General features: G+C 43.2%; 2 protein-coding genes and 1 long non-coding RNA gene across 8 annotated transcripts; 1 reads left to right on the top strand and 2 right to left on the bottom strand.

The window, feature by feature from the left end:
* The first annotated feature begins 2,605 nt into the window (after nt 1-2,605).
* On the top strand, nt 2,606-7,393 carry LOC143836903 (uncharacterized). Its single transcript, XR_013230828.1, has 2 exons — nt 2,606-2,852; nt 6,824-7,393. It is a non-coding gene; the product is annotated as an uncharacterized LOC143836903 (long non-coding RNA).
* Nucleotides 7,394-8,136: 743 nt separating this feature from the next.
* CNPY3 (canopy FGF signaling regulator 3) lies at nt 8,137-20,208 on the bottom strand. 2 transcript variants are annotated; one of them, XM_077336352.1, is made up of 6 exons: nt 20,012-20,208; nt 15,693-15,816; nt 14,685-14,781; nt 12,611-12,733; nt 11,592-11,709; nt 8,137-9,377 (listed from the first exon to the last, which is right to left on the bottom strand). In XM_077336352.1, the coding sequence occupies exons 1-6, from the start codon at nt 20,130-20,132 to the stop codon at nt 9,136-9,138; spliced, it is 825 nt and encodes a 274-aa protein (XP_077192467.1). In that variant the 5' UTR covers nt 20,133-20,208; the 3' UTR covers nt 8,137-9,135. The 2 variants fall into 2 exon arrangements, with proteins under 2 accessions (XP_077192467.1, XP_077192471.1); XM_077336356.1 differs by having other exon boundaries at nt 15,693-15,827; nt 20,012-20,169.
* Nucleotides 20,209-21,135: 927 nt separating this feature from the next.
* On the bottom strand, nt 21,136-27,190 carry PTCRA (pre T cell antigen receptor alpha). Of its 5 annotated transcripts, none has more exons than XM_077336331.1 (6): nt 26,853-27,190; nt 25,219-25,300; nt 24,356-24,676; nt 23,745-23,786; nt 22,828-22,960; nt 21,136-22,124 (listed from the first exon to the last, which is right to left on the bottom strand). In XM_077336331.1, the coding sequence occupies exons 2-6, from the start codon at nt 25,298-25,300 to the stop codon at nt 21,992-21,994; spliced, it is 711 nt and encodes a 236-aa protein (XP_077192446.1). In that variant the 5' UTR covers nt 26,853-27,190; the 3' UTR covers nt 21,136-21,991. The 5 variants fall into 5 exon arrangements, with proteins under 5 accessions (XP_077192446.1, XP_077192453.1, XP_077192433.1 ...); XM_077336338.1 differs by having other exon boundaries at nt 24,356-24,673; XM_077336318.1 differs by having other exon boundaries at nt 25,219-27,190.
* Between the last annotated feature and the right edge of the window lie 198 nt (nt 27,191-27,388).

Genomic DNA, 27,388 nt, shown 5'->3' with positions numbered 1-27,388 from the left:
TAATTAAGGTGTGGAATCGCTGCCTTTTCATTTCTAAAATATTGTTCTCAAGTTTCTGTAATGCATCCCACTGCTTTTTGTGGTACTAGTTTGTGTAATGCCCGTTCCAGGATATTTTGGGACTTTTTGGCTTTTACCCTGTCCCCTCTTTTTTGGGTTGGAAGAGCAGGATGTTCCTAGTCAATAGAAATTATCACAGTGTAAATATTTAAACTGAGATCTGAAGAAGAGTCCCAAAGTGGCTTACAAATACCTTTCCCTTCCTCTCCCCACAGCGGACATCCTGCGAAGTAGGTGGGACTGAGAGAGCTCTGACAGAACTGCTTTGTGAGAACAGACTTAAGAGAACTGCACCTATCCTAAAGCCACCTAGATGGCTGCACATGGAGAAGTGGTGAATCAAACCCACCACTCTTAGCCACTGTACCACACTGGCTTTCTTGATCATAGTGATCATTTGTTGGAAGTAGTAAGTTGGGAAAGAAGTCCTATTTTTTAATTTTCAGAATATGGTAACTGTACATAAATACAATAATGACAATGAATTACACTTCCAGTTTTCAAAACATTTATTATATATCTTACTACTACTACTACTAATTAATTTATTATTATTATTATTATTATTATTATTATTATTATTATTATTATTATTATACCTGACACTTCCAGGGTCCAATGCACTTCAATTGTATTATCCTCATAATCCTTACAACAGCCCTCTAAGGTGGGCCACTTCAGAAAATGGCTTCTGAGCTCTGCATAATGGCTTCTGAGCTCTGTTATTACCTTCAAGGCCATACGCGGTCAGGGCCCAGTGTACCTGAGGGACCGCCTCCCCGCCTATGCCCCCAAAAGAGCTCTGCGCTCTACTACCACCAACCAGCTAAGGATCCCTGGCCCTAAAGAAGTCCGTCTGGTCTCGACCAGGGCCAGAGCATTCTCTGTTCTGGCCCCTACCTGGTGGAATGAGCTCCCAGAGCAGATCAGGGCCCTGACGGAGCTTAAACAGTTCCGCAGGGCCTGCAAAAAGGAGCTCCTCCACCAGGCATTTGGCTGAGACCAGACGTAATCAACAGCGACCAAGGGCCCCTGCTCCCCCCCCACCCCCCCTCAGAATTCAATAAATAAACCACCCCCCTCAGAATCCCATCAATAAGCCCTGGACCTGTTTGTAGTACTATATTGTTATACCGTTATATTGTGCTGTTATTTTGGTTACAATTATTAGTTATCAGTTATACATGTTACAGACTGTTTTATGTATTGTTCTCTGTTATGATGTAAACCGCCCTGAGCCTCCGGGGAGGGCGGTATAGAAGTATGATTAATAAATAAATAAATAAACTTCCTTGTTGTGTTTAAGAAGGCATCTGGTGGCTTCTTTAAGGATGCTGTGGCAATCCAGGGTATGTCATCAGGGTTTGTTGCCAGCAGAGTGGTTGCTGTGTAAGGTTTCTGTTGACATAAAATGGTAACCACTTATTGAATTAGCCAGATCTGGCTTTTCGTATGCCCCGTGATGCAATGATCTGCAAATAAATACTGACCTTTCATTTGGATGATTGGCCCACTTTGTTTGCTTTTTCTTTTCCTTCTCTTTCACCTGTCAGTTTTTCTTTCTGCTTCTTTTCAGTATCTTGGGGTTTGGCTCCATTGTCCCCTCTGCTTTAGCCTTATAACAAACTTGAGGGGCTAATCTGTGGGACAGAGACTGGTCCTAAGTGCTGGTGTGGGGATTTGAACTTGGCTCTCGCCTTTTGTTTCCTGATATGCCATCCCCTACATCAGAGACATTAAATTAGCTGCCTTCCATTGCTAAGGCTGGAGCTCAGTTGGTGCTTTCCTTGAAGCATTCCAGTAGCAATGCTTGTGCATCTCAATGGGAAAGTAAGTCAGCAAATAGGATAGTCAACGAGGTCAAGGATGAAGAAGAGCTGGTTTTTGCACCCCACTTTTTACCACCTAAAGGAGTCTCACACCAGCTTACAAACGCCTTTCCACACAAAAGGCATTCTGTGAGACAGGTGGAGCTGAGAGAACTCTGCAAGAACTGTGATTGACCCACAGTCACCCAGCTGACTGCATGTGGAATGGGGAATCAAGCCTAATTCCCCTGCTCTTAACCCCTACACTACAATGCTTCTCATATAGAGAGGAGGCTTTATCACAGCCACACATAATGCTGCTCTTGGTGTATTTGAGCTGGCACAACCCCGGTGCACTTTAAGACCACTGCATCAAAACTCATTCAATTGCAAAATCCTTTCTTGGCAAGTACTTTTAAGGGATCATATGTAACCTATTCAGTTCTAGAAACAATCGCAACATTATTTAACACACAAGTTACCCCTTAACTTTCTTTGGTCCCACTGAAGGAGTGTGCATGTGTTATAGCTTACATCCAGAGCCAATCACTGTGCAGCTTCTCTTTCCTTTGTGCAACAGGCCGTGTATTATGTCCACTTCCTGTGCCAGAGGGATCAACCTTTGTGCTTTTGGCATCCCTGGTTTAGTTTAATATTTGAATGAAACAAAGTTAAATTGCATCAAGGGCCAGATGTAGCAAAAGATGGGGAAAGAGAAAACAAACAACCCCTTTGGAAAAATCAAAGGTTTATTTAGCAAAAGAAAAAGTACTGAAACAAATTGTGAAATCTGACAACCATGAATCAGCAGCAGTACTGCTCTTCACCACCATCACAACCCCCTAGTTAGGACAAAGAGCTTGCTCTCTAGAGGCATACCACAAACCAGTGGCTGAAGATCCAGATCCTTCTGTTAAATTCAGGGACTCTTCCAAGAAACGAGGAGAGCAGAAGGGGACACCCGATGAAGCTGATGGGCAATAGGTAAAGCACAGATGAAAGGAAACACTTCTTTACTCAGTGGGTAACTACAATGTGGAATTCACTGCCTATGGAGGTAGGGATGGCAGTGGTTTGAAAAAGAGGCTAGGCAAGATCAGAGAGGCGAGGTTCATCAGTGGCTCCTAGCCATGGTGACTAAAAAAAACTTTTATACTCATGGGCATTTAACCTCTGCAACCCAGTGCTGGGAGGCAATATCAAGGGAAGGCCTCAAACTCAGTGTCCTGTTTAATGGCAGTCTAGGACAACTGCTTGGCCACTATGTGAAATTGGATGTTGGACTACATCAGGTGTTTTTAACCAGGGTTTTGTGAAACCCTGGGGTTTCTTGAGGACCCTGGAAGCGTTTTCTGAATGGGTGGGAGTTAAGTTTTAATATATTTTTTTAAATCTGTTAAACAATTATCAGATGATATGACTATATATGGTCATGTCAACTTGCCCCCCTCCCAATGGCCAATGATGGGCCTGGAGGGGATGGGAAGGGGGTGGGCATGTACACAGCTATGCTTCCCAAACATATTCTGTATCACATCGCATCTAGGGTTTCTCATAGCCAGCATAATGTTTCAGGGGCTTCTCAATGGTAAAAAGGTTGAGAAAGGCTGGACTACAGAGACTACTGATATGATCCAGCAAAGCTCTTCTCGAGTTCTTAGAAACAGCTGGGATCTTTACATTCTAGGAAAGGTTACTTAATTGCTCCAGTGCCTCTGGTGTCTTGCTCCAAAGCAAACACACAGCCTATTGAAACTGTTTTGCTCTTATTCTGTACCTTCTCCCACAAGATCCCACACCCGAGACTTGAGATCTTATCCATGTACCCCAGCAGTCCTAAACTGGAACTCTCTCTAATGATCCCATGCCCAATAGCTAGCCCCTCTGATATCTGCACACCTAGCACAAATGGGGTCATTTATAAGACAGTTACCTTTGTGGACCTTTGATACTAATAGACCAAAATTATATGACTTAAAATATAAATATAAGGTATATAAAATATAAGAATTTGATAGTGGGTTGAAGACCTTGTTTGTATCCCTGAAAAAAAAACAACAATTCAGAAATAAGTTTACTGAGGAAGTAAAATACGAAAACGAGGCTTTATACCTAGGAATTCGTTCTGAATAAAGCTTTTTGCCATCGCCAGCTTGGAATTTCTTTCTGTTTATTCATCTTCGGCTGACGGGTTGTCTCTGCTTATACTTAATTCTAAGCATCTTTTAAAAATCTTACCATATGGCTTGATACTTCACCTCAAACAGAATGTGACTAGAAAAACTGATTATACTGGGACTTTCAGCATCTTAAAGCAACAGCTACATAATAGGGGCTATCCCTCTCAGGTTATTGAACTGGCAAACAGACAAGCTTCTAAAGCCCATTCAATTTTGTAGGATAGTACAAAGATAACAGCTTCTAATTCCGATAGGATTCCCTTCTCTATAGAATTCTCTTTAATAGCAACACAAATAAAATCTATAATTTTTTGCCATTGGCATACACTCTCAGAATAGACTGGTTGTCAGTCTAGACCTAGGATAGGCATTAAGAGCAGCGGCTTCTAATCTGGTGAGCCAGGTTTGATTCCCCGCTCCCCCACATGTAGCCAGCTGAGTGACCTTGGACTCATCACAGCACTGATAGAGCTGTTCTGACTGAGCAGCAATATCAGGGCTCTCTCAGCCTCACCCACCTCACAGCGTGTCTCTTGTGGGAAGAGGAAAGAGAAGGCAAATGTAAACCTCTTTGAGACTCCTTCTGGTAAGGAAAAGTAGCATATAAAAACCAACTCTTCTTCTAGTGACAGATGATTTTAAATTATGGTTGCCTCACTGTGCTGCTAAAAATGCCATTTATTCACTGACATGTCTATTGCAACTTTGGCATGTGAGAAGAATGTCAAGAGCAGTGCATACTAGGGGCCATTCCGCACTCGTTCAAAACTGCACAATGGTTGCAAATTGAAATCACTACTGATTTGCTGTTATGCACAACGTCTTTGATAATCTCCCACACTCCTGAAACCGATCCGCAAAAAGCACTTCGTTGTAGCGCTTTCAGGGAAATCCCCAAAAGTGGATTCACCCTCCGGAAAGTGCTACACTCTTGCAACCAATCTGCAACACTAGCGGGAAAGTTCTGTGCGTTACCATTGTTGCGGTTTCTGCAAAGTCCCTCCCCCTGGCTCTCCTCTGATCTTCTGGCGAAGCGATCGCCATTTTTTTTTCTCGGAGTGAGCGGAGATCAACGCACCGGCGAGCCTTCGTTTACCCAGCGAGGCTTCCCCGGCTGCAGTCCCTCCCCAGAGCTGTTTAAAGTCACCAAGCAACACACAGCCCCGTTTGCTGGTTTATTTTCCCTTTATTTTTCACTCTATTTTCGGCCGAAAATTGCACCCGTGTGTGGGGGGAGGTTATTTTTTTTTCACTCGGGGGGAGCGTGGCAACGATGAAACGGCAGCTCAAACACCACCTGCTAGCTAGATGGGTCTCTCCGTTGCAACGAATCAACACAGATTCGTTGCAACGTGTGTGTGTGTGTTTTTTTAAACCTTCCTTAAAGGGAAAGGGGCTTTTTGGGAGCATGATAACGGCCGCCCATTGGCTGCTTGTTTGATTGATGGCCAGGGGCGGGACAAAGCTCGGCTAGCGATTTTTGCCGAGATCAGAAACCTGTGGAAAACGATAGAAACGCAACTGGATTCCACTACAAAGGCAGGTATGCATAATGACGAATTCCACTATTTAAAATGGCGTTTTTTCGTTCCGCAACCAATTTGCTACATAGATCCTGGTGCGGAATGGCCCTAGAATTCTGGGACACAAATCTTGAATCAGAACTACAAACTCTGAAGCACCATTGGTTCAACACTTTGTAGAGAAGGGTTATTCTGAAAAAGATATGCATTTTCTCGTGTTATGTGCCTTTAAGAAACAAATGCATGATCATAGGGATATGTCAACTCTATTAGCCTAACAGGAAAGTTACTTTATTTATAGGCTACATACAATGATTCCTGCAGGTTTGAATAATTAATGGGAATTGTAACTGTTTTCTGGACATCTGAATTCAAAAAGTAAACTATATATTTTATTTTTGTTTGACTGAGTTCCTTTGAGTAACCTTATGGCCATTAATGTACAATTGCAGCTCTCTCACAGCTGTAGCTAATTAACAACTAGAAATGTGATCCAGCCTCTCCTCTTACCAACAACCTTGAGAACAATTTATGGCTTTGCCTTCTGAATGTATGTTGGTCACAGTCGTAACTTCAATATAATAATTCGTTAAAATAAATGTTAAAATTTATTAATAAAATTAAGGAAAATCCTTTTGCATTTTAGAATATGCTTGTGAGAGCTGATGGTCTTTTGTTCAAGGATGAATATGAACTCACTAGATGTTTATTTGTTCATATTTCCACTGGGTATATTTTGATGTTTGTGGTCTTTTGCTTAAGGTACCAACTGAAGCTGAATGCTCAGCATAGAGGCACCTGAAAATAATGCAAAAGCCAATTTAAAAAGCAGCATTTCAGAACTGTGCTGAGAAAGGCAAGAAAGGCCTCCAAGGGGCAGGAGGTGGGCTCAAAGCTCCAAAATCCACAAGGATGCTATTTATGCAAATCTCCATTTCATAAGGAACAAATAGCTCTCAGTGGCTACAGAGGGAAGCCTCATCATGGATTGGCCTTTCTTCAAAAATATTTGCAGTCTGCCCTCAGCTCAGATTCTACACATAGCCCTTATCTGCTTCTTTCTTCTGAATTAACACATAGAACATGCACGTACATGGCCAAGTGGTAAAAGAGCTATGGAGTCAAACTAGTCTAACAAGTAATGTTTTGATGAATAAGGCGACCAGTCATTAATTGAGTGAGAAGATCTTTGGGCTACACCTACAGAATAAACCAATTAACAGTAAAATAAATTTTGCTCTTTCACTTCCAGATTTGTCAGATGGACTCCATCCGGTTAGGACTCAGAAGAAGTCTCAGCAAAAGAGGAACTCTATCCATAGGCCCAAGCCCAAGATAGGAGCAGCCACTGGCACCAGATCATAGGCAGAATCTTGTATTTCCCAGCTACAACGATCAATGGGAAATGGTTGTTAGTGCTTTAAACCAGTGATGACAAGTTCTGCTTTAGAAGGGCAATGTCCCACTTTATTATTGCTGAGGTCTGAAGATGTGTAGAAGCATTTCTGCAGAAGGATATGTTGACCAAGTCTCTGGAAAGCATCACAAGAAATGTGCGCATTGACCAGTACCAGCCTGGTTGCAACATACCTCCACATGCTGTATTCTTGCGGGAATTAATTCAGAAGCAGGAACATGCCAAGCTAATATGCTGCACCCAAACCAATGTCTTTTGCTCTAGGCTGTATAGCCTTACATATGTTTCAGGGCAATTCTCCCTTGGGCCAGTTATTCTAGAAGACTAGGGGGCAAATTCTGATGATCTGCAGGGGAGGGAGGTATATAAATGTAATGTAATAAAATAAATCAATAAAACAAATGATATGGATGTGTCCTATGAACCTTAACCTCTTCTAGGACTACTGAACAAGTAGCTTTACTATGCCAACAAGTTTCCTATAACCTAACTATGGCGAGTGCAAAGTCATAAAATCAATTATTGGTGCAGAATCAAGGCAGTTTTTGCACACACATGGGTCTATCATGATCAGTTTTGTCTACTCAGACGAGTACTGGCTCTCCAGGACCTCAGGTGAGATCTTTCACATCACCTACCTGCTCCTTCTAGCTGGAGATGCTGGGGATTGAACCTGGGATCTTTTGCATATCAATCAGATGCTCTAACATCTTTGTCCAACAGGAAACTCCTAGAGTGTTTTTAAAAGGAAACTCCTAGAGTGTTTTTAAAAGGATGTAGACCAATGTTTAAAACTGTATACTTGGTTCCCTTTAAGAGACATTTTCTGTTTAAGTGACACCATCTTTATCTATGGTGTATCACACTTCTCCAAAGGCAACACTCATTGTGGTACAGACAGTCCAATGAAGAGCAGAATGGGCCTCAGATGGTCCACAAGAGACACAAAGGCTTCACTGCAAAAAGTCTTTCTGAAAACACCACTCAGTTGTTTGTCCTGAAGCTGAAGGCCTCTACTGGTTTGCCCAGATGAACCATTAAGCTACAGAACACCTTGACATCACAAAGATGGATAAGAGCACATCGCTTCATAAACAAAAGATAATGCTGTGCATGTTGCAGCACAGAGATAGCAAGCCAACATTAAATAGAGCAAAAGCTATGCCAAACATTTTATTTACACTCTTTTCACTAGATTATTCACTAGTTCACTGCAGCAACAGAAGGCAAAGGCCTTTTTAGGGGAGGTAGGGGAAGGTGAAGTATCACAGACATGTGCAAGGTGTCTCCAGGCTGGAGCTGCTACAGGGAATTGCACCTTTAGTAAGGTGAGAACTCACCAAACAATGAAATGGCAACAAAAGCATGCGGCCCTTTGTTTTCCCAGTAGAACCCTCACTTTTCACAAGGCAAATTCCATGATCTGCATGAGATAAAAGGGTAGAACTGGAGCCTGCTTTTCAAGGAACTGATTTAAGGAATGTACCAAGTTCTAGCTGGCGAGTTATCTTGGCCACAGCCAAATCTTGTACAACAGTTGGAAAAATGAGCTACTGGAGGGACAGATCTTCTCCTCTTATGTATTTCTTTTTGGGGGGGAAAAAACATCGCCAGTACTCATCTATAAGGATATACTAATTTCTACCAATTCACTCCTTAGGGCTTTGGGGACCTCCCCCCCCCCCAAAATGCTGGTATTCAGTACCTGTGAATACTGTCACACACAAAAAAGCTTGTACCTTGCCTTAACTCCCATTTCACGATTGTATTTGGCAAGTCAGGGGGAGGGGCAGGGGGGGGAATTCAATACAGCTAGCAGATTCAGCCCTCAAGGGTAAGCCTTGTCCAAGTAGGCAGCACCTCACTGTCTCCAGAAAGAGCTTTCTGCCTAGCTCTGCCCCCTCTGGTATGCAAAGAGCTAGCTGAGTTCTACCTGGCCTGTACTTGTGATGCAGAAGGTACAACTGCAGAAAATAACACTGGGTAGCTACAGTCCAAGTGGCCACGATCATTGCTTCTCATGAAATGACCTGTATTCGCATACCTTCCCATTCAGAGTCTCTAGTTTGCAACAGAAGCAGTCCAAAGCAATTCTTGGCAGCCTGAGTACGAGCCTGCAGCCCCGTAAGTCAAGTGGAGGGAACAGCCTAAAGTTCATCGGCTTTGTGTGAAAGTGGAGCCACTTTCTGAATGTCCCCTTCTGTCTTTACTTGATCAAAGGCCTCCTTAGCTCTGGGCTCTGCATTTTCCGTCTCTTGCTTGACCGTGTCCTTGTTCTTCTTTTTAGCTTTTGTATTCTTCTTGGTTTTGCCATCTTTTTTCTTAGTCTTCTTCTGTCCCAAAGATGCTGTGTCCCCTTTCTTGCCATTCCATTTCTCTGTCAAGCAGCCTACAGAGGTGTGGAAGAAGAAAAGGAAACCGTGAGAGGCAGCCTCTAGGCCCACTTCAGTATCACCATGCCCACTGTTGTTTCCCAAAGCCAATAAACTGTCATTTCCATTTGGTGTATGATGTGTATAGCAGCACTAGCTCCATGGTCACAGCCTAAAACCAAAGCTGTCTAATACTATTTATTAAGATGCACAGAAAAATACAACACATGTCTGATGCCACCTAAGCATTTCTGCATGTGGAACTGTCTCTGGAGCATGACTTCCCTACTTCCTGTGCTCTGCCAGACCAAAATGTACCCTGAAATTCTGAACCCCAGGGATACTTGTCTCCTGAAGTGAGAAGGTCTCCCTCCATAGTTGGAAATCAATCTGTCCACACATATACACAAAGTCCTGGTAGATCCAAGTAATGGTATGCATGCTTTTGAGGTCTCTGGAACTCTTACTCTGGCTGGATTTTTTAAAAAATGGGGAAAAAAGGATTGTTCAGGCCATAACCTTCTATTCGTTCTCTGCATCCTAGAAAGGATACTCTACTAATACAACGGATGCAGGAAAAGGCTTACATCAGGTTGAATCCACACAGAGTCTTCCAGGAAGAAGGGGGGAAATGGACACCATTGAAGTGAAAAAACACAAACCAGCATTTGATCAATTGTGGGTTCACAGTGCTTTCAATAGAACCCTCAGTAATGGGTTTAAACCAGGGGTAGGCAAACTGTGGCCCTCCAGATGTCCATGGACTACAATTCCCATGAACCCCTGCCAGTCCATGGACATCTGGGGGGGCACAGTTTGTCCACCCCTGGTTTAAACTATGTGTAGAATGGCAGTGGCTAGAGAGAAGGATTTTTTTTTTCACAGTCAAGTAGTTCAGCAGTGGAATCAGCTGCCTAAGGAGGTCATGAGCTCCCTCTCACCAGCAGTCTTCAAGCAGTGGCTGGACAGATACTTATCCTGGATGCTTTAGGCTGATCCTGCACTGAGCAGGGAGTTGGATTAGAAGGCCTGTATGGCTCCTTTCAACTTATGATTCTAGCTGGACCGTGTCCAGCTTTTGCTTTTTCTCCCAAAGACCATGAGTGCTACCTGATGAACACATGAAGCTGTCTTCTATGAAGTCAGACCATTGGTCTATCAGTCAGTATTTTCCAATCTGAGTGGAAGTGGTTCTCTGGGGGCTCAAGCAGAGATCTTTCACATCACCGGCTACCTAATCCTTTTAACTGGAGGTGTCAGGAGCTGATCCTTAAGATGTTCTGTATATAAAACATCTACTGGAATCATCCAGTTTAAGTTAGTGGTTATTAGGTTCAAGGGGACCTGGGCTCAAGTGCTGACCCAGGGATGGTCTTCATAGAGTGACCTTAGGCCAGTCACCATTTCTTTATCCTACGTACATTACGAAAGTTGCAAGGATAAGAAGGGCGTAGAGGGGGCTATCCTGAACTTCTCCAACTCTTACAGATATGACAAATGAGGACACAAACAGTTGCATTAGTACATTACATAGGAGTTGATCAATTATATCAACCTATGTATCAAACACAAACAGTGTTTATATTGTTTTTATGAATTCTGTAAACCGCCGCAAGACATTTGAGAGTGGCAGTATATAAACAAACAAACAAACAGTCATTGTAGGTGGAGGAAAGCATTTTTGGTGAAACACATTGTGGTGAAACAGACAATCTTGGGAGAATGCCTCTTCCAAAATGGCACACCCCAGCGTCAGTCTACATAAGTATTTGTACTTCAAATAATTAACAACAATAAAAATCAGCCATCTGATTAGTCAGGAAAATGTTTTTATCCATTTATAATGCTTTTAGCTGTAACCACAGACTGACTCAACTTTCTAAGTCAAGTGTGTTGTGCACTAGTGACTCGCAACTGTAATCTCCTTCATTCTCATAATCAGGCTACTGATATTCCAATTAGACACAATGAAACATGCTTCTCCTGGCGAGTACTTGACTGAGCAGGAATTAAAAGCCACGTTCCCGATCTAGCATCTTGTCCTATCCAGACTGCCAACACTCCTGCCTATAAGTGACCTTATTCCCAACACCAACTATCAGCAGCCTAGCAATGTTAACTCCCCCCCCCCCAATAAAAAGCCTTACTGAGTCCCAGTCTATGGTGGGCTGAGGGCATACGTGTCCCTAAAAATCCAACAACCAATCCTGTCACCCCTGAGAGCAACTTACTGGTGTCTTTTCCTTTCAAAACATGATTTGCACAGAGGAAGTGAGACAGGTCTTCTTCCTGGTGGTTTTTGTACCAGTCTTCGATAACATCTTCATATTCCTCCACCATTGTATCACACTAGTAGATAAGGATACAGTTTATTAAAAAAAACCCTTTTCAAAGAAAGCTACAGATACCGCAAGGAATTTCTAAACCCACAAGCAGGGAACCCCAAGCAGCTTCTTTCCCCTATGTCCCCTTCCCTATTATTTCCTATTTTCCTTCCTTCAGAATCCCATAACCCCTCCTCTTTACCTGCTTCTTTCTGTCTTGTTCACCCACCCACCAACCTCCTACTACACCCCCCCCAACATTGGGCTCAGTGTATTACAGAAAACAAGGTATAGAAAGCAGAGTAATATTGCTGTAGTGCCCTAGCAACCTCTGAAATGAACACTGAGAATTCAGTGGACATTCATTTAAAATGACGGATGTTTCACTAAGTGTTCCCCAATAGTCTTCCCGTTGCCAACTGGTCATTTCTCATCATCTCCAGCTCTCAAACAATAGAAAGCCTTGGGTGTTATTTTCACAAGTGTTAATGAGTTTACTAGATGCTTAAGGCAGCAGCTGGCAGTGCTGGACTGGGAGGAATGTTGGTATCTCCTTCTGGGGTGGAAGCAGAAGCTCTGCAGGTGAATTTCATCAGGAGGACTCAGCCTGGGGAGGGGCAAAGAGTGTGCGGAGAAAGCAGGTCCATACAGAGACCGCAGACAGAGAGGAATAAGGCAGAAACACATTGAGTACTGGAAGAGAGACTAGGAAACGGCACTGGAAGGGTCACAGCCTCTTGCAGCCAACCAATCTCATGTGCAGATCCACTGAAAGGAAGAGGATCTTCTGGATACGCCACAAAGCAGCCAGCAATTCAAGTTCGCTTGCTGTTCTGGGCACTCTTACTCTAGTCCAGACAATTACCTGGAAGCTTCAGGCTTCATTACCAGCTGTCCTCACACTCAAGCTAATCCAAGCACCGTACCTGTTTCTTAAGGTCAGCCACTTCCGCAGAGGTTTCATTCCAAAGCTCATAAGGAATATCCATCACCACTTTCACTCCTTTATGTACCAGGTTATGAAGAGTTTCAAATGTCTCAGACATACCCTAAGGCGATACGAGAATTCAAGTTCACACACATGTTTGGGAGGAGGAATACTTTAAAAAATATACCATCCATTGTTCTTGCTGAAAGTCAGAGTACAAAAATCTAAACACAATTTGATAGAAACGATACAAGATATACAACAAAGAGCACAGTGCCTAGAAAGCAGTATAATAAGCAGTATGAGACATAGGATATCATAAGCAATGCAAAATCTGGATTACGGAATTTAGGAAATAACACAATGATACTTTGTACGATAAACAATGTTGTAAATAACAACCCTATTCCCTTTACGAAAATGCCTCTAAACAATTCCATTCTGAGAAGGGCAATCATATGGATTCATTTGCACTCCTCTCTCTTTGAAAAAAGATATTGGTCCCTTCAAAGCAAGGCCATCATATCACTATATCACAGTTTTCTTTCCTTCAAGATTGCCAAACAAACCTTAATTATTTTAATGGATTATTTATTTTATTTATTTATTTGTACTTTTATTCTACCCTGTCTCAGGGATAGAACCGATTAGTGCTTCTATCCCTTCTTGTAGGAATGTTAAAAATGAACAGGCATTTCCACCACGATGTAGATGAGGAAGAGCTATGGAATACTAGAAAATGAAATTTAGTAAGCTTTCTAAAGGAACTGGGCACAGCATTGTCAGTACACGTGAGCCATTTCTGGTCTCATCAAATTTTGGATGTTTGTCATAGTTTACCACAAGTTAGTATTTGCTAAACTTTGGATACAAAGAAAAATTCCATCTTTTTTCCAGGCTTTGGACAATAATTAACAATGTTCCAGAAATATGTAATGCTTGCAATGCAGGACTGAAGAAGGACTACTTATCTAAGGCAGCTTTGAAGTAAAAGGGCAAAGGCATAAGGACTCCCAGAAAATATACAGGGTAAGTAAAGGTTTTATTTTTTAAAAAATTAAGAGAACCTCCATATCACCAAATAGAACAGGCTAGGATTTGAACCAGAAAAGGTTGAATTTGGGAAGTGATCCTAGCTTTCATCCCTACCCACCCCCAAACTACAATGGAGCTCGGCGGCTTCTTTGAATCTACTCTTTGATATGGGTATACATTGTTCCTGGACTCTCTGTGTGGCGCACTATAATCCAGATTATAAGGGCTGGCAGCTGCATAGGTCACCCTGCCTTACTAGACTTCATGGCCTTCTACTCCCATCCAACTCTACCACTGGAACCACATAATTCCCACCAAAGTGAATGTGTTCCTTAACTTCCATTGGTGTTAAAAGTGTCTACAATCATTTCTAAACCAATGAGTGCCCCCCTTAAGTATGTATTTCCTTCTTGCTGTGAGGTCTAGTTTTCTCAGCTCATCAAATGCATCATTGTCTCAACATTGGACTGATGAACACAGACAATACACTAAGAAAATAATACTAAGGCAATGTTTTGTATCTCTCCTTGCTCCCAAAACAAAGGCTCTTCAAGACAGAGAAGAAGAAGAAGCAGAAGTAGAAGAATTTGTTATTATATGCAGCTTTTCTCTACCCAAAGGAGTCTCAAAGCGGCTTACAGTGGCCTTCCCTTTCCTCTCCCCACAACAGACACCCTGTGAGGTAGGTGAAGCTGAGAGAGCCCTGATATCACTGCTTGGTCAGAACCGCTTTATCAACGCCGTGGCAAGCCCAAGGTCACCCACCTGGTTGCATGTGGGGGAGTGCAGAATCGAACCTGGCTCGCCAGGTTAGAAGTCCGCACTCCGAACCACTTCACCAAACTGGCTCTAGCTGAGATATCTGATTTTAAAGTCACCAGCCAAGCACTTGATTCCAAATTTAGCACTCAAATTACTCTACTGAAATCCCTGAAATCAATGGGCTTAGTCTGGAGTGACTCTTCATAGGATGACACTGTAAAGAAAGTTGACTGTAGCAAAGTCTGGAAATGCAAGAATTGTTAAAAGACACCAACCTTTGCAAACCGGTTGCTTCCTGTCCTCTCTTTGTGCAGATTATATGCCAATATCCTGTTGCAGATGTTTTCTTGAACATCAATTAGGCGAATGTCTCTGCAGAAAGAAAAAGGTGTTAGAGAGTGGGAAGATGTTTCCAGTAACAGAAATCATAAATAACAGCTAGAAAATTGAACTTTATGATGACAAACTTGAAAAAATGTTAGGATGCGGCCAGTGGCAAAAATGCCTTACAGATTTTTAGCATCACTGCTGGTAAGATTTTCTTACATTCAGAATTGTTTTCTCTCATGGTTACTATATTAATGAAAGGAACCAATACTATCTCTGTTATACCTCAGTGATTAGTCACATGACTAATTTCAGTGCATTATTAATGTGGCAATTACACTCTGCACTGACATTGTCACCTGGTGACTCAGTTAAGGGATTCGTCCATCATATCAACACAAAACTCAGAGTGAGAAATTTGTCAGATTAAGATCATAAGAAGAGTCCCACTGGATCAGGCCAATGGTCTATCTAGTCCAGCATCCTGTCTCACACACTGGCCAACCAGTTACTTTGGATGGCCAACACCAGACAGAGTACAGTCTACTCAGACTGACAGTGGCCTCCAGGGCCTCTGGCCAAAGTCTTCCCCCTTACGATCAATCCTTTCAACAGAAGATACTTGAGATTGAACCTGGGACCTTCTGAATGCAAAGCAGTATTTCTTCTACTGAGCCATAGCTTCTTCCTGTTATAGTGTAATCCTAAATAGAACCAAACCCCTCTAAATTCACTGAAAGTGCAGCTCTGCTGAGCACTGCAGTGAAGTCTTATGTCTAAACATTTAAGAAGCATGCTATTTAAAGTATTAGATAGTTCTTGTAAGGGCAGAAAGGTGAAACACCAATTTTGAATAAAATGGGAATAACATGGATCTATCCACCGAGATATTGCAGTATTATATGGCATGAAGAAGCACTACTTCCACGAGCCCATCTCAAGCCCCATTCACTTACGATTTTGTGTACTTTATTTGAGATCCCCTGCCATCCAAGAAGCCATACTTGGTGTCAATCACTTCCTTTGTCCTGCCAGTTTCTTCAAAGGAGGATTTTAATTCCAAAGCCACAATCTTGCACACTGTGAGAAGACTGAAAGCAGTTAGTATACATGATAGATTTTAATAACTGATGAACGGTAGACTATTCTTATAAAACAGAAGTGGGTAGGCTATGCTGCTCAAAATGCTTTAAACACTACAAAGGCATTACAGTAATTATTAATGACAAAAAAATAAGATCTACCCACTCCAATCACTCAGCAATTACTGGCAGAAGCAAAGATGAGATCAAACATGCACTGACATATTTGTACACTTTTCTCAAAAAGTATAAATGTGCCAATATTTTCACATATATTATGAAGGTACATTTGTTAAGGAATTGAAACAGATCATAGTCCCATGGTACTCTGTGATTCAAACTCGGGTCTGCTTACTTGAGATGGTAAGTTTACCAGCAGTCACAAGCAATACAATAAAGCCTCTCTAAAAAATTTTGAACTACGGCTTTCTATCCAAACCTCTTCTACTTCCCAAGCCCCTTTGCCCTCTCCCCTAAAACCCTGATGCCACTGCCAACTTTCTGTTTGCCAGGTAAGTACAGTAAGATCCTTGTGGGCAACCACTGACATGGAGTCCACTCCTGTGTGCAAGGGAGTACAAAGTTAGGCAAAAGAATACTGGAAGTTCTTCTAGCAGGAACATTCCCCATTTATGGCAAATGCCACACTCACACCGAAAAGGTCTAGTAAAGCATAAAGAGGGTTTGGACCCCAATATGCCTATCCCCTCTATATGGCTGCTGTTTATTTTTATTTTATTTTATTTCTATACTGCCCTCCCATGAGGATCAGGGCGGTTTACATAAAACGTGGAGGGCATGCAATGAATCATGGTACAATAATAATAATCACAACAGTAGGTTCCAAGTTAACAGCAACTTTACAATAGTTTATAACATAACGATAACTTTTATAGCCTCTAATATAAATCCATAGAGAGGTTGGTCTGGATGCAGATCATTGTGGGGGTATCTGGGAGACCAGCGGATGTTGGTCAGTCTGCCACAACCAAATGCCTGGTGGAGGAGCTCCCTTATACAGGCTGTACAAAATTTTAGGAGTTCAGGAAGAGCCCAGATCTCTTCAGGGAGCTTGTTCCACCAGATGGGGGCCAGGACAGAGAAAGCGTCTGATGCGTTTTTGAGGCCAGGGAAACTCAGCCTGTTGGTGGTGGCAGAGCATAGGGCTTTTTTGGGGTACAGGCAGGGTGGTGGTCTCTGAGGTACACTGGGCCCAGACCACAAATGGCCTTCACATCTCTTTGTCAAGAAGCAGATGTGTTATGGTTGGTTTGGATGCTGTTGAAAAATCAACTACAATGCACAAATTTAAGTGAGGTGAAATCATCACTACAATTCCCACAATTGGTTTTAATGAGGAAACAGCAGAATATAAGAACATCTGTTTCACCGTCTGAGATGTTTGTGGTCAAGATAAAATTCAGCCAGCCTGGAGACATTATTTTCAGAACACACAAGGCCTCATTTTTATGGAAGGTAGCCATGACATGGAAAGAATTCAAGAAACAGCAGAACAGCTGCAGAAAATGCTTCAGGACAATGAGTTGAGAGATGCATTGAGATTGCTTTGTGCAAATAAACAAGACTTACCGATTGCCATGGCAATCAGTGAAATGACAGACAAAACTAGGGCCTTCCGTTTCTGCACAACATAACTTGCTATGCTCTGGCTATCTGAAGGAATTGGTCTGTATGAGGGATATGACTGGTGTCAAATGCTAACTGAAATATGATTTAAGTTCTACCAATTTAAGTCCAACACTGTAACTGCTCTTCTCTCTGCCTGTCAGCTAACTGCACAATCATTCCAAAGACAACAGTTCTAAACTCAAGAAATCTGCATCTCAGTCTCTCACAAACAGTTAAACCGTTTGTTTTTCTTTTCTTATTTCCTTCAACTCATTTATAGATGCATGGCGTTTCTCAGATCTCCTCGTCAACCTTTAATGTTGTCGTTGTGAGAGCCTTACATATTAGGTATGAATAGGTATGTTAGCCATGCCTACAGGCACCGTTACAAGGCTGACCACAAGCAGCTACTGAAGTTCTGCTTTCAAGACCAAAAACATGTAAGGATTCTAGGAAAACATAAAGTGTGACTAGTGCAGCCAGAGAGGCCCAGATGCCAAGCTGTGTGGACAGTGGTAGGACTAGTTGATGCATGGAAGAACACCTCCCCGCCCCCCCCCCCCCGATCCAAATAACTATCACCAGATTTGTTGTTATTGTCAGCCATTCAGTAGAGTCTGACTCTTGGCGATCCTATGGCACAGCAATCATCATGATCTTCGATCCTGCACTGACCCCCTCAGCTGTGCAATGTTCTGGCTAGTGCCTATTCTGATGTCTAATCAACGTGTTCTTTGCCAGCCTGGTTTCCTTCATCCACTGACCAATCCTAGCATAACTGCTTTCTCCATTAAGTTGAATTGCATGATATGGCCAAAGTATGGGAGTCAAAGTCCTGTGATTTTGCCTACCAATGATATATCAGACTTTATATGTTGTAGTATTTCCTTGTCTGTGATTTTTGCTATCCATGGAACCTGCAGGGGCCTTCTCCACCACCAGAGTACAAATACATCAGTTTCATGTGGGGGAGTGAAAATATGCCAGTGACACTGGCCACCAGCAGGCATCAGCAAAGGATTGTCTGTGCTCCCCAACATGCAAATGCTGATCCTCAGAGCTATAGGCCAAGCAGAGAGGTGGGAGATCTTGCCTCAGAACCCTAAGCTGGAACAAATGCAGCTATGGTGGCTCCCAGCTTACCAGAAGCCACCACCAAAGTGAAGGAGTTCTGCTTGACCAACATTTCACAAGATCTCCTAATAAATGTTCAATCATGACTAATTGTAACTGATGCTCACTATTTTAGCCCTTACAGCCCCATCTCTACAAGTCATCACTGTCATTCATCCAAAGGTCTACAAGGCAAAGCCATTCCTTAGGTCAACACTACATATTTTAATTTCAGTCTTTTGAGTTCCCAAGCTTCAGCCTTTTCTCCAGTAATGAGATAAAGTTCTACTTTAATTTCAAAAGCTTAGAATTACTCTTGTCTCATTCAAGCTCACAAATGCCCTGAGCATGAAGTTGGTCTCCATTGTTCTTATTTAATGGATCGGAAATTAAGGAAGAAGTTCCTCTTCATGCATTAACTTTTTTGCAGGAAAATCATGCAAAAGATGCACACTGTTACAGATAGGTACACTGTACACCTAATCAGAAAGCCACAACCAATCATTTCTTGTTAATTCCTTGCATTTATTTATTTATTGTATTTATATACCGCCCTCCCCAAAAGCTCAGGGCGGTTTACATGAAACAAGAAAATGATACTCACAGATGGGCAGCTATCACATAGGGCAACCTCCATACAGATTCCACGACATTTTGTAGCTCAAAGCACTTTTTATAAGAAAAGCACTTTTAATAAGAAAATATTTAGGAAATGTAGTGGCTCTCAGACACAAGGACTTGTTCTGGGCTGCTAAACCATTTGTTGCGTGTAGGAAACCCCCACTTCTACAATCACACTTCTACAATCACAGCACTTCAGACTCATTTCTAAGGGTGACTTCCCCTTTCATTACCTGCCTCTTCCCCAAAGCTCTCGTTACTCTCTTAAGGAACACAGAAAAGGGTTGCAGCCAAAAAGAATATAGGGGCATGTGGCTTCACATCCTCCTCAAAACCTCTCTTTTAAACACTGCATCTGCCTTACCCCACTAATATATGGTGAGAGGTGGTATGTGATAAAGCGGCGGTACATAAACAGAATGAATGAATAAATAAATAAATCATGCTTATTTCTCTTTCCCCCCCCCCGGTAAACAAGTTTAAATGTCACTGCATTCCTCCAACAAACCTCCTTTGCTACGTTTTACACTCCCCATCCTACTGCTCGTTCCTGATCATGAACTTTGCCGGCGGGGGACAAAGTCCCATTTTGCTTAGTGTCATCCTGCAAATCGCCATAAGTAATAATGATCCGAAGCAGCAGCAGCAGCAGCGAATGACGGGCTCGTTTTCCGAGACGAATTTGTGCAATTCCGTCTCCTAAAGTCTCCCAGCCCACTAACCGCCATCCTCCAACAGCGTGCCCCTGACTCTTCAGCCACGACGCAGGATGCCCCTGCAGCCGCCCCAATCCGCCGGGGCTGCTCCATCCCCTCCCCTCCCCCCCTCACCTTCGCATTTACTGGGCAGCTTCACCCAGTCGCCGTCCTCGGCGACGGCTCCCCCCAGCCCGGGGGCGGGCACCAGCGGCAGAAGCAGCAAGAGCACCGCGGTGGGGCCCCGGGAAGCCATGGGGGTCCCCTGCTCGGGCTGCCACGCTGCCACCGCCCTCCCGCACACACTTCCTCCCGCCCAGCGCTTCCGGGAACCTCACCTCTCGCCTGGTGTAACTATAACAACCGGAGACTCCAGCCAATCCCAGCCAGGAGCGTGTCACAATCCTATCAACCGACAGAGGCATACCGCTCGTCCCTTCGGTTAGCAACCAATCACAGTCTCGGATCCACCCGCGTCCCCCAATGAGAAACGCAGAAAGCTCTATTTCCCGGCTCAGCCAATTGAAGGAGAGTCTGACTGGCTCCTGATTGGTGCGTCTTTGCCTTTGCGCCAGCCTGGTACCCACTCGACCTTTCAGTACAAAAAGGCTATTGGCTAGATAGCAGTAGGGTTTTTCGTTGTAATCATTTTATATGACAAAAGAGAATTTGGTGTCTGACTCTTTGTCTCCAGTTTTATGACTGGAGTTGAATATTCCAGCCCTTTGATCTGGGCAAACCAGGGTCATTCTTAACATTTTAAACTGAAATGTCTTTACTAAAACTGAATTTGCCAGGACATTAACTTGGATTACTTCTAATAATAAAAGGTAAAGGTAAAGGTATCCCCTGTGCAAGCACCGAGTCATGTCTGACCCTTGGGGTGACGCCCTCTAGCGTTTTCATGGCAGACTCAATACGGGGTGGTTTGCCAGTGCCTTCCCCAGTCATGACCGTTTACCCCCCAGCAAGCTGGGTACTCATTTTACCGACCTCGGAAGGATGGAAGGCTGAGTCGACCTTGAGCCGGCTGCTTGGATTGAACTCCCAGCCTCATGGGCAAAGCTTTCAGACAGCTGCCTTACCACTCTGCGCCACAAGAGGCTCTATACTTCTAATAATACACAGAATATTTTTCTGCTAACAGCTTCAGGGATCTCTTCTGGTGTAATGAACTAGAAAAAAATAATGTGCTTAAAGTGATGCTAGACTCTTGTTTAATTTTGCTGCAACAAACTAACACAACTATATCTCCGAGATCCGTAAAAATCCCTTTATTTACAAATATACAAGCAGAGAGTAAATGGAAGCACATGTACACTTGAAAAATTGCATCAGTTCAAGTACACACTTCCAGCATCGGAGCAAACAAAAACCCTGTACCCATGGTGTTTAATCTTCCACTACCTCATCAACTCTCTACCTTTCTTCAAACCTTTCAACTGCTATTTCACAGGCTGCCAAACACATATTTGCAGGTAAATTGTCTTTCTGAGGGATCATACATAGTCCTGAAGAAATCATATTCTGATGTCAGACCTCAGACTGCAACTCATTGTTTTAGATATAACCATAGTGAAAAACAGATTTACAGGAACTGGACAGTAAGTTCAGTAATATAAAGAAGACTCCATAAATCACAGATATATCACATGGGAACAGAATGATAACAAGAGGTTTATTTATTGCATATTCCTCACCAATAATGGTCTTGAAGGATGATATACCTGATTTTCCATCAGGATTTGTGCACAGACTGAGGGTGGGTGTCTGGTCTGGTCACAGCCTGATCAGTTATTGGCATGAAAGAAAGCCACAGCAAAACTGGCTATTCCAAGCCAAGTGAAGTGAAGACTTTCCTCTCCAGGTAAAAAAGTCACTTTTGAATGAACTGTTGTTTGATAGGAATGTTCTCTGAACTTCTGCTTTCATTTGTCCTCACTGATTACTGTAGTTCAGCACTGCAAGGTATGAAACTAGTGCGAAAACCCAAATCTACCAACATCGCTTTCTTTTTATTGAGAGATATGCCCAAACTTTGTACTGCTCAAAACTTATGTCACATTAAACTCAAGAGGTTTTACGTCTTAAACAAATGTAGGATTGTGCGGTAAGTTATCTTAACCCTACAATCCCTTGCTCTTTGTGCTGTCCATGGTAAATGTACACTGGAGTAAAATAAAATCTAACTTTGTATGGAAGAACTGCAGGACAATCGTGGGACTTCAGATGTGGCACTGAGTCTTTGCTGAAAGGAGAGAGAGATCATTATGACAAGCTGAGAGATTTATCAGTAGATTTGTAACATCAAATCCCCATCTTTCCTCCAAGGAGCTCAGGCTGGTATGTGTGAAGCGACACTCTTTATCACCACAGCAACCTTGTGAAATTGACTTTTTTTCAGGACAAGGGATCACCATGAGTGAATTAAGCATGGAGAAAATGACCTGTCTGAGGCTATCCAGTAGGCATTTGGGTTGAATGGAACTGGAACCCAGGTTTCCCCAGTCTGGTTCTCAAAAGAAATGGAAGACAGTGAATATGTCCAACACTTTCTTGGAAGCAAGGTTCATATTCCTGATCCTCTCCCAAGCAGAAATCAACATTGTTTTTGTTTAAAATCTGGAGAACAGCATAGGCAATGATGTTCTGCATATATTTTGATCACTACATGGGTAGCAACAGAAAACTGATCTGCTGTCCTTTCAAATTACTTGCTGAAGAGATCCCACACCCTCAACTATGATTAGACTTATAAAAAAATGATCTTCCTGAAGCTGCTGGAACTGGAAAGTAACTAGTACTCCATTATAAGTCTATCATTTCACACTGGCATCTTCTATAGCATTGGGGACATACACTCTTAGTTATTTATCAGCAGCTATTTATCTTTTTAATTCAGTGTAGGTTGGGTTTTTTAGTTACATATTGTGTGTTTAAGTTATTCTCACCTCTTGTAAAGGAAGCAACAAGTAATCAACACATTAGTCAGGAGAAGCTTGAACAGCAATGTTCGGATGGCCAAAAGAAGCAGGATCTGAGAACACATATGCTGAATTTCAGTGGATGATATCTGGTCCTGGGCTGTCACCAAACAATAAATAAATACAATAATTAAAATTCTGCAGAGCTACCTTCACAGCAGAACTATATCCAGAGACAGGTACATACCTCCTCTATTAACCTGTGTATAGGCCTGTCTACCTGTTCACCTAAATATGCATGAGTGCACTTCAATGCATTCTCTCCTGGACGATCTGCATTCTGCCTCTCTAAACCACAGGCAAGCTTTGCAGAATATTTAGCGGTATTGCGGGGATACTCCAACAATTTCAGTGGTGCTTGCTTGCCCCAAATGCAGAGCCTTTACTGGAAAAGGTTTGTTTCTTCCTTAGAGTCAGAACCCCAAACATGACTTGTTTTTCACCAGCTCTACATGAGATAACCACACAGTGCTTCATGTCCAATCATAGTAAACTTGAAAAAGGATTCGAGCTAGATTCGAGTCCAGTAGCAGATTTTTGGGGAGCAAGAAACAAAGCTCTAATACCAAGGATCTTGAACTCTGCCTAGCTCAAATTAGGAGGAGGCTAGTGTAAACTATAAAAATGTTTTGTTTAATGTTAATATTTTGATTTTAGTATGAAATTGATTGTTTTAAGCCATGTTGTTACCTGCCATGTGATATCTAGGATGGTTGGATACAAAAATAAAATGTATGATTATTATTATAGTTCTGGAGTTAATTCTTTATTGCATGTGAGGCAAAAGCTTTGTAATATTTTGATACCTTTCTCCTTGAAAATCTGGCTCCAGCTCAGAATTCATAGTGCACTAAGACTGGGAACAAGGAAAAATGTATGCTTACTTCTATGGTTTTCATCCAGGCATGAATCTTCTATACTTTCTTCTATAAGGCAAAGGAATAATCGACTGTTACAGAGGAAAGATCAATAAAATTCCTGTTTAGTTACAAGCTGCTGTTTTGCTGTATTATTCAAAATTTCCAGATTGATTGCTGAGCTGAAATTCTTGAAATGTGTGCATTCTATCATCTTTCAGTTTTTAGGGAGAAAATGTGCAAATCAATATAGCAGAATGGGAGAGGGAAGGCTCTACGGACATGGCAGGTGTATACCAATAACCACTGGTACAACCTCAGTAGCTAGATGTAGGGGGGTCCAATAGTATATTTATAGTTTGGTTAGAATTAAATTGTTTTTGCTGTGGTTATTGCAAATAGGACTGTAGCTGTATTTTAAGCACCTTGATTATAAAAGTGGCGGGGTAATAAACATTTAAATGTACTGGGCAATCCAGTGCAGTTACTCCAGTCTAAGCCCACAGAAATCAGTGATAATAAATAATTCTGCCTAGAATTGCACTGTTCAGTAATTATCTTTCCAGAGCATATCTTGACGGATAATTATGTATGTTTCAGGTAAGGTCTTTTGTTTTGTTTGTTGCTTTGATAAATACCAGAGATCTGGAGAGAGGTGGTGTTCCACATTCTTGAAGTTTTGTTTGGAGCAACGTAGCAAGTAACTGCATCCCACGATTCAAATTCTGTGGTTTGAATGGCAAGCTGAGAGACTGTGCTGAAACTGCCATTTCTTTCTCCAGAAGCCACATAGGTGAACGACTCCAGCAGGCTACCATTTCCATTGGAAAACCAAATAGTATCTGATGCATCCTCTGAGAGGTCACTCACCACACAAGCCACCAGTGTCTTCCTTTCGCCATTTATTACCACATTGAGTGGCGGTGACAAGACTGGAAACAGGCCCCAAGAGCTACCTGCTGGTAGAATAAAATTCCTTGTTTCAAAGAGACATGTGCATAATAACTTGTGCAGTGTAACAGAATAGGAGGGCTTTTGATTCTCTACATGTCAAGGACTTGCCTGGCATTTACCACTTGGGGCTCCTTTCGAGAAAAGCTAGATTTCTCCACTTTCACAGTTTTGGCAAGCCAAAGCAGCATTACACACTTCTAAGAAGAGAAGAGTGTAACTCTGCCCATCAGGATAACCTAAGGGAAACATCACTATGGCAAGACCATTTGCCAGCAATCAAGATGCCACAATACTCCTGTTTGTTTTTTGTTCTACTTGTATTTTGAGGGTTGACGTGGGGCTTTAAGCTGCTTCTTGTAAGAAAGGCAAGATAGAAATTGAACCCAGTGAGTAACTGAACTCTTGCCTGGGAAAGGTCAGAGCAGAACAGTCTAAAAACCAGTTGGAGAGGCCTTACATTTTTCTGTTTAGGGGGTTTACCTTCTCCCTGCTCTCCCTAAGTAGCATCTGACCCCTACAAGCGTGTAAAGAAGGAATTGTTACCTACCGGTCAGAAGCTGAAGTGCTGCACTCGTCAGGAGGTGCCTGACTGGCTGCCAAGGCAGTTTAATGTGGAGAGTCTGTTGCATCTTTTGAGGGGCAGGAAGACGGGTAGACAGCATGCTCGTGACAGTGCGCCAAGCCATCCCTGACTGTTTCTTGCTGCCTGACTTTGGGCTTCCCTTCCCATCTCTAACGGCTGAGGTGACTGTGCAGCTGCCTAAATACAGCTGGTCTCCAGTGAACAAGCCAACCTCCCCCACCCCATTCACCCAGTCTGGTGTCTGCAACTGTTGCTGGCCTCTCTCGTGGTGACACAAGAGGGCATAAAAGCAGCAGTTCAAAACAAAGTTGGGCCACGAAAAGAACTATGCATGTGCCTTGATTGATTGATTTTTATTTATTAGATTAGATTTTTATACTGCCCTCCCATATGGCTCAATGAGCCTCTTGTGGCGCAGAGTGGTAAGGCAGCCGCCTGAAAGCTTTGCTCATGAGGTTGGGAGTTCGATCCCAGCAGCCGGCTCAAGGTTGACTCAGCCTTCCATCCTTCCAAGGTCGGTAAAATGAGTACCCAGCTTGCTGCTGGGGGGTTAAACGGTAATGACTGGGGAAGGCACTGGCAAACCACCCCGTATTGAGTCTGCCATGAAAACGCTAGAGGGCGTCACCCCAAGGGTCAGACATGACTCGGTGCTTGCACAGGGGATACCTTTACCTTTACCTTTACCCATATGGCTCAGGGTGGTTTATATTAAACGTCACGGGTGATACATGGAACGACCTAGGATTTCCTAGGACCGCTGAAAAAGGGTAGAATGGAGAAGTGTAGAATCTTTTTCACTTCCTGAGAACCACCGCTTTCATCTCAAAGACGTGGGCGGGATAAGCTGTGTGTTCTGGGCAAGCCTGGTGGGTGAGCTATGCTGATCTGATAGGAAGGGTTGCCAACTGGCCTGGGAAAAATGCCCCATCTGTTATCCCAGTGAGCAACTGGGGGGAAGGGTGCATTCCTGTTGACTCGGGATATTTATTATTACATTTTATTTTTAGACTGTCCTCCCTTTGCCGTACGTCTCTCATGGCATCCTTCTGACTAGCTGGCAGGAATGGGTCTTGGTGAAGCCTGTGTTGAAGTGGATTATTTTGTTCCAGAAAGTAGTGTGAGGAGTCTGTTCTGCAGCTCCATAGCTATTGGCTTATGGCATCCCATTCCTATAGCATTCCTTGTGATTTGACGAAACCCTTTCGTGTAGACTATGTTTCCATAAACAATCTTTCTGTATACTCCTGGCCTGATTCATTTATCAACCCCAACACACTTTTTGACCGATCAAGAAATCAACCAAACATTTATATACCGCCCTCTCCTGAGACTCAGTGGTTTACATAGTGTGCTCCTGATTAATCAGGCATGCTTTAAACTTAATTTTTTTTAAATACCAGCTTACAAAACCCGTGCGCTACACGGTTCCTGCTGAAACACAAAGACTCCCCCCCTTTAGAACTACACCTTTTTGTATGCAATAATGGATCTGCAGCTGGCAGACTGATTGATTGCTATGAAAGGGGGCTGACAATTGCGTTAATTCCTCGAGTAGGCGCGGAGGCGAAGGAATCAAAAGCGAGGAAGGCACGTACCGCGAGCAGGCGCTCAGCCAGGCCGAGAGCTCCCCCTGCTAGGAAGCCGCTCTTGGTAGAGCCTGACACCTCCCTCCACCCACACGGTCATTCCCGGGAAGCGTGCAGTGGAGCAGCCGGGCCGGGACCGGGTGCTTTTCGGGAGGCAAGGACCAGCGGTAGGCGCGAGGGGGGAGAGATCCGGGCGGCCTGCGCGTTCCGATGAAGCCGGCCTTTCTCCTGAGGAGGCCCCGTGCCAGGCCTCGGAGTTCCCCGGAAGAAAGGGTGGAGCAGGAGGCGCTGCCTGCAAGGCCCTTCCTCTTGCTGGGGCTTTGAATGGCGGGGGCGTATCTTTGGGCTTGTTTGTTTTATGGTGTGTTTTCTGGGGGGATTCGGAAGCCGCCTGAAGCTACCAGGAAAGGCGGGGCATAAGCGAATAAACAAGTGAGATGCGATTCCGGTGGGTAGCCGTGTTGGTCCGAGGCAGCACAGCAGAATCTGAGTCCATTGGAACCTTTAAGACCCAACAAAGATGTATTGAAGGCGTGAGCTTTCGC

Source organism: Paroedura picta, chromosome 1 (genome assembly GCF_049243985.1).
Source record: "Paroedura picta isolate Pp20150507F chromosome 1, Ppicta_v3.0, whole genome shotgun sequence".
NCBI lineage: Eukaryota > Metazoa > Chordata > Lepidosauria > Squamata > Gekkonidae > Paroedura > Paroedura picta.
Note: the sequence above shows the minus strand (reverse complement) of the source record. Positions and strands in the feature narration are given on the sequence as shown.

Coding starts and splice junctions, on each gene's coding strand:
- CNPY3 (XM_077336352.1), bottom strand. CDS start 20,132: ATGGCTTCCCGGGGCCCCACCGCGGTGCTCTTGCTGCTTCTGCCGCTG. Junction 15,817..20,011: donor GCTGCCCAGTAAATGCGAAG/GTGAGGGGGGGA, acceptor GTCTTCTCACAG/TGTGCAAGATTGTGGCTTTG. Junction 11,710..12,610: donor TGGCTGACCTTAAGAAACAG/GTACGGTGCTTG, acceptor CTTATCTACTAG/TGTGATACAATGGTGGAGGA.
- PTCRA (XM_077336318.1), bottom strand. CDS start 25,357: ATGGCTTGGCGCACTGTCACGAGCATGCTGTCTACCCGTCTTCCTGCC. Junction 24,677..25,218: donor AGCACTTCAGCTTCTGACCG/GTAGGTAACAAT, acceptor TTATTCTACCAG/CAGGTAGCTCTTGGGGCCTG. Junction 23,787..24,355: donor CACCTCTCTCCAGATCTCTG/GTATTTATCAAA, acceptor TTTGCCTTATAG/AAGAAAGTATAGAAGATTCA.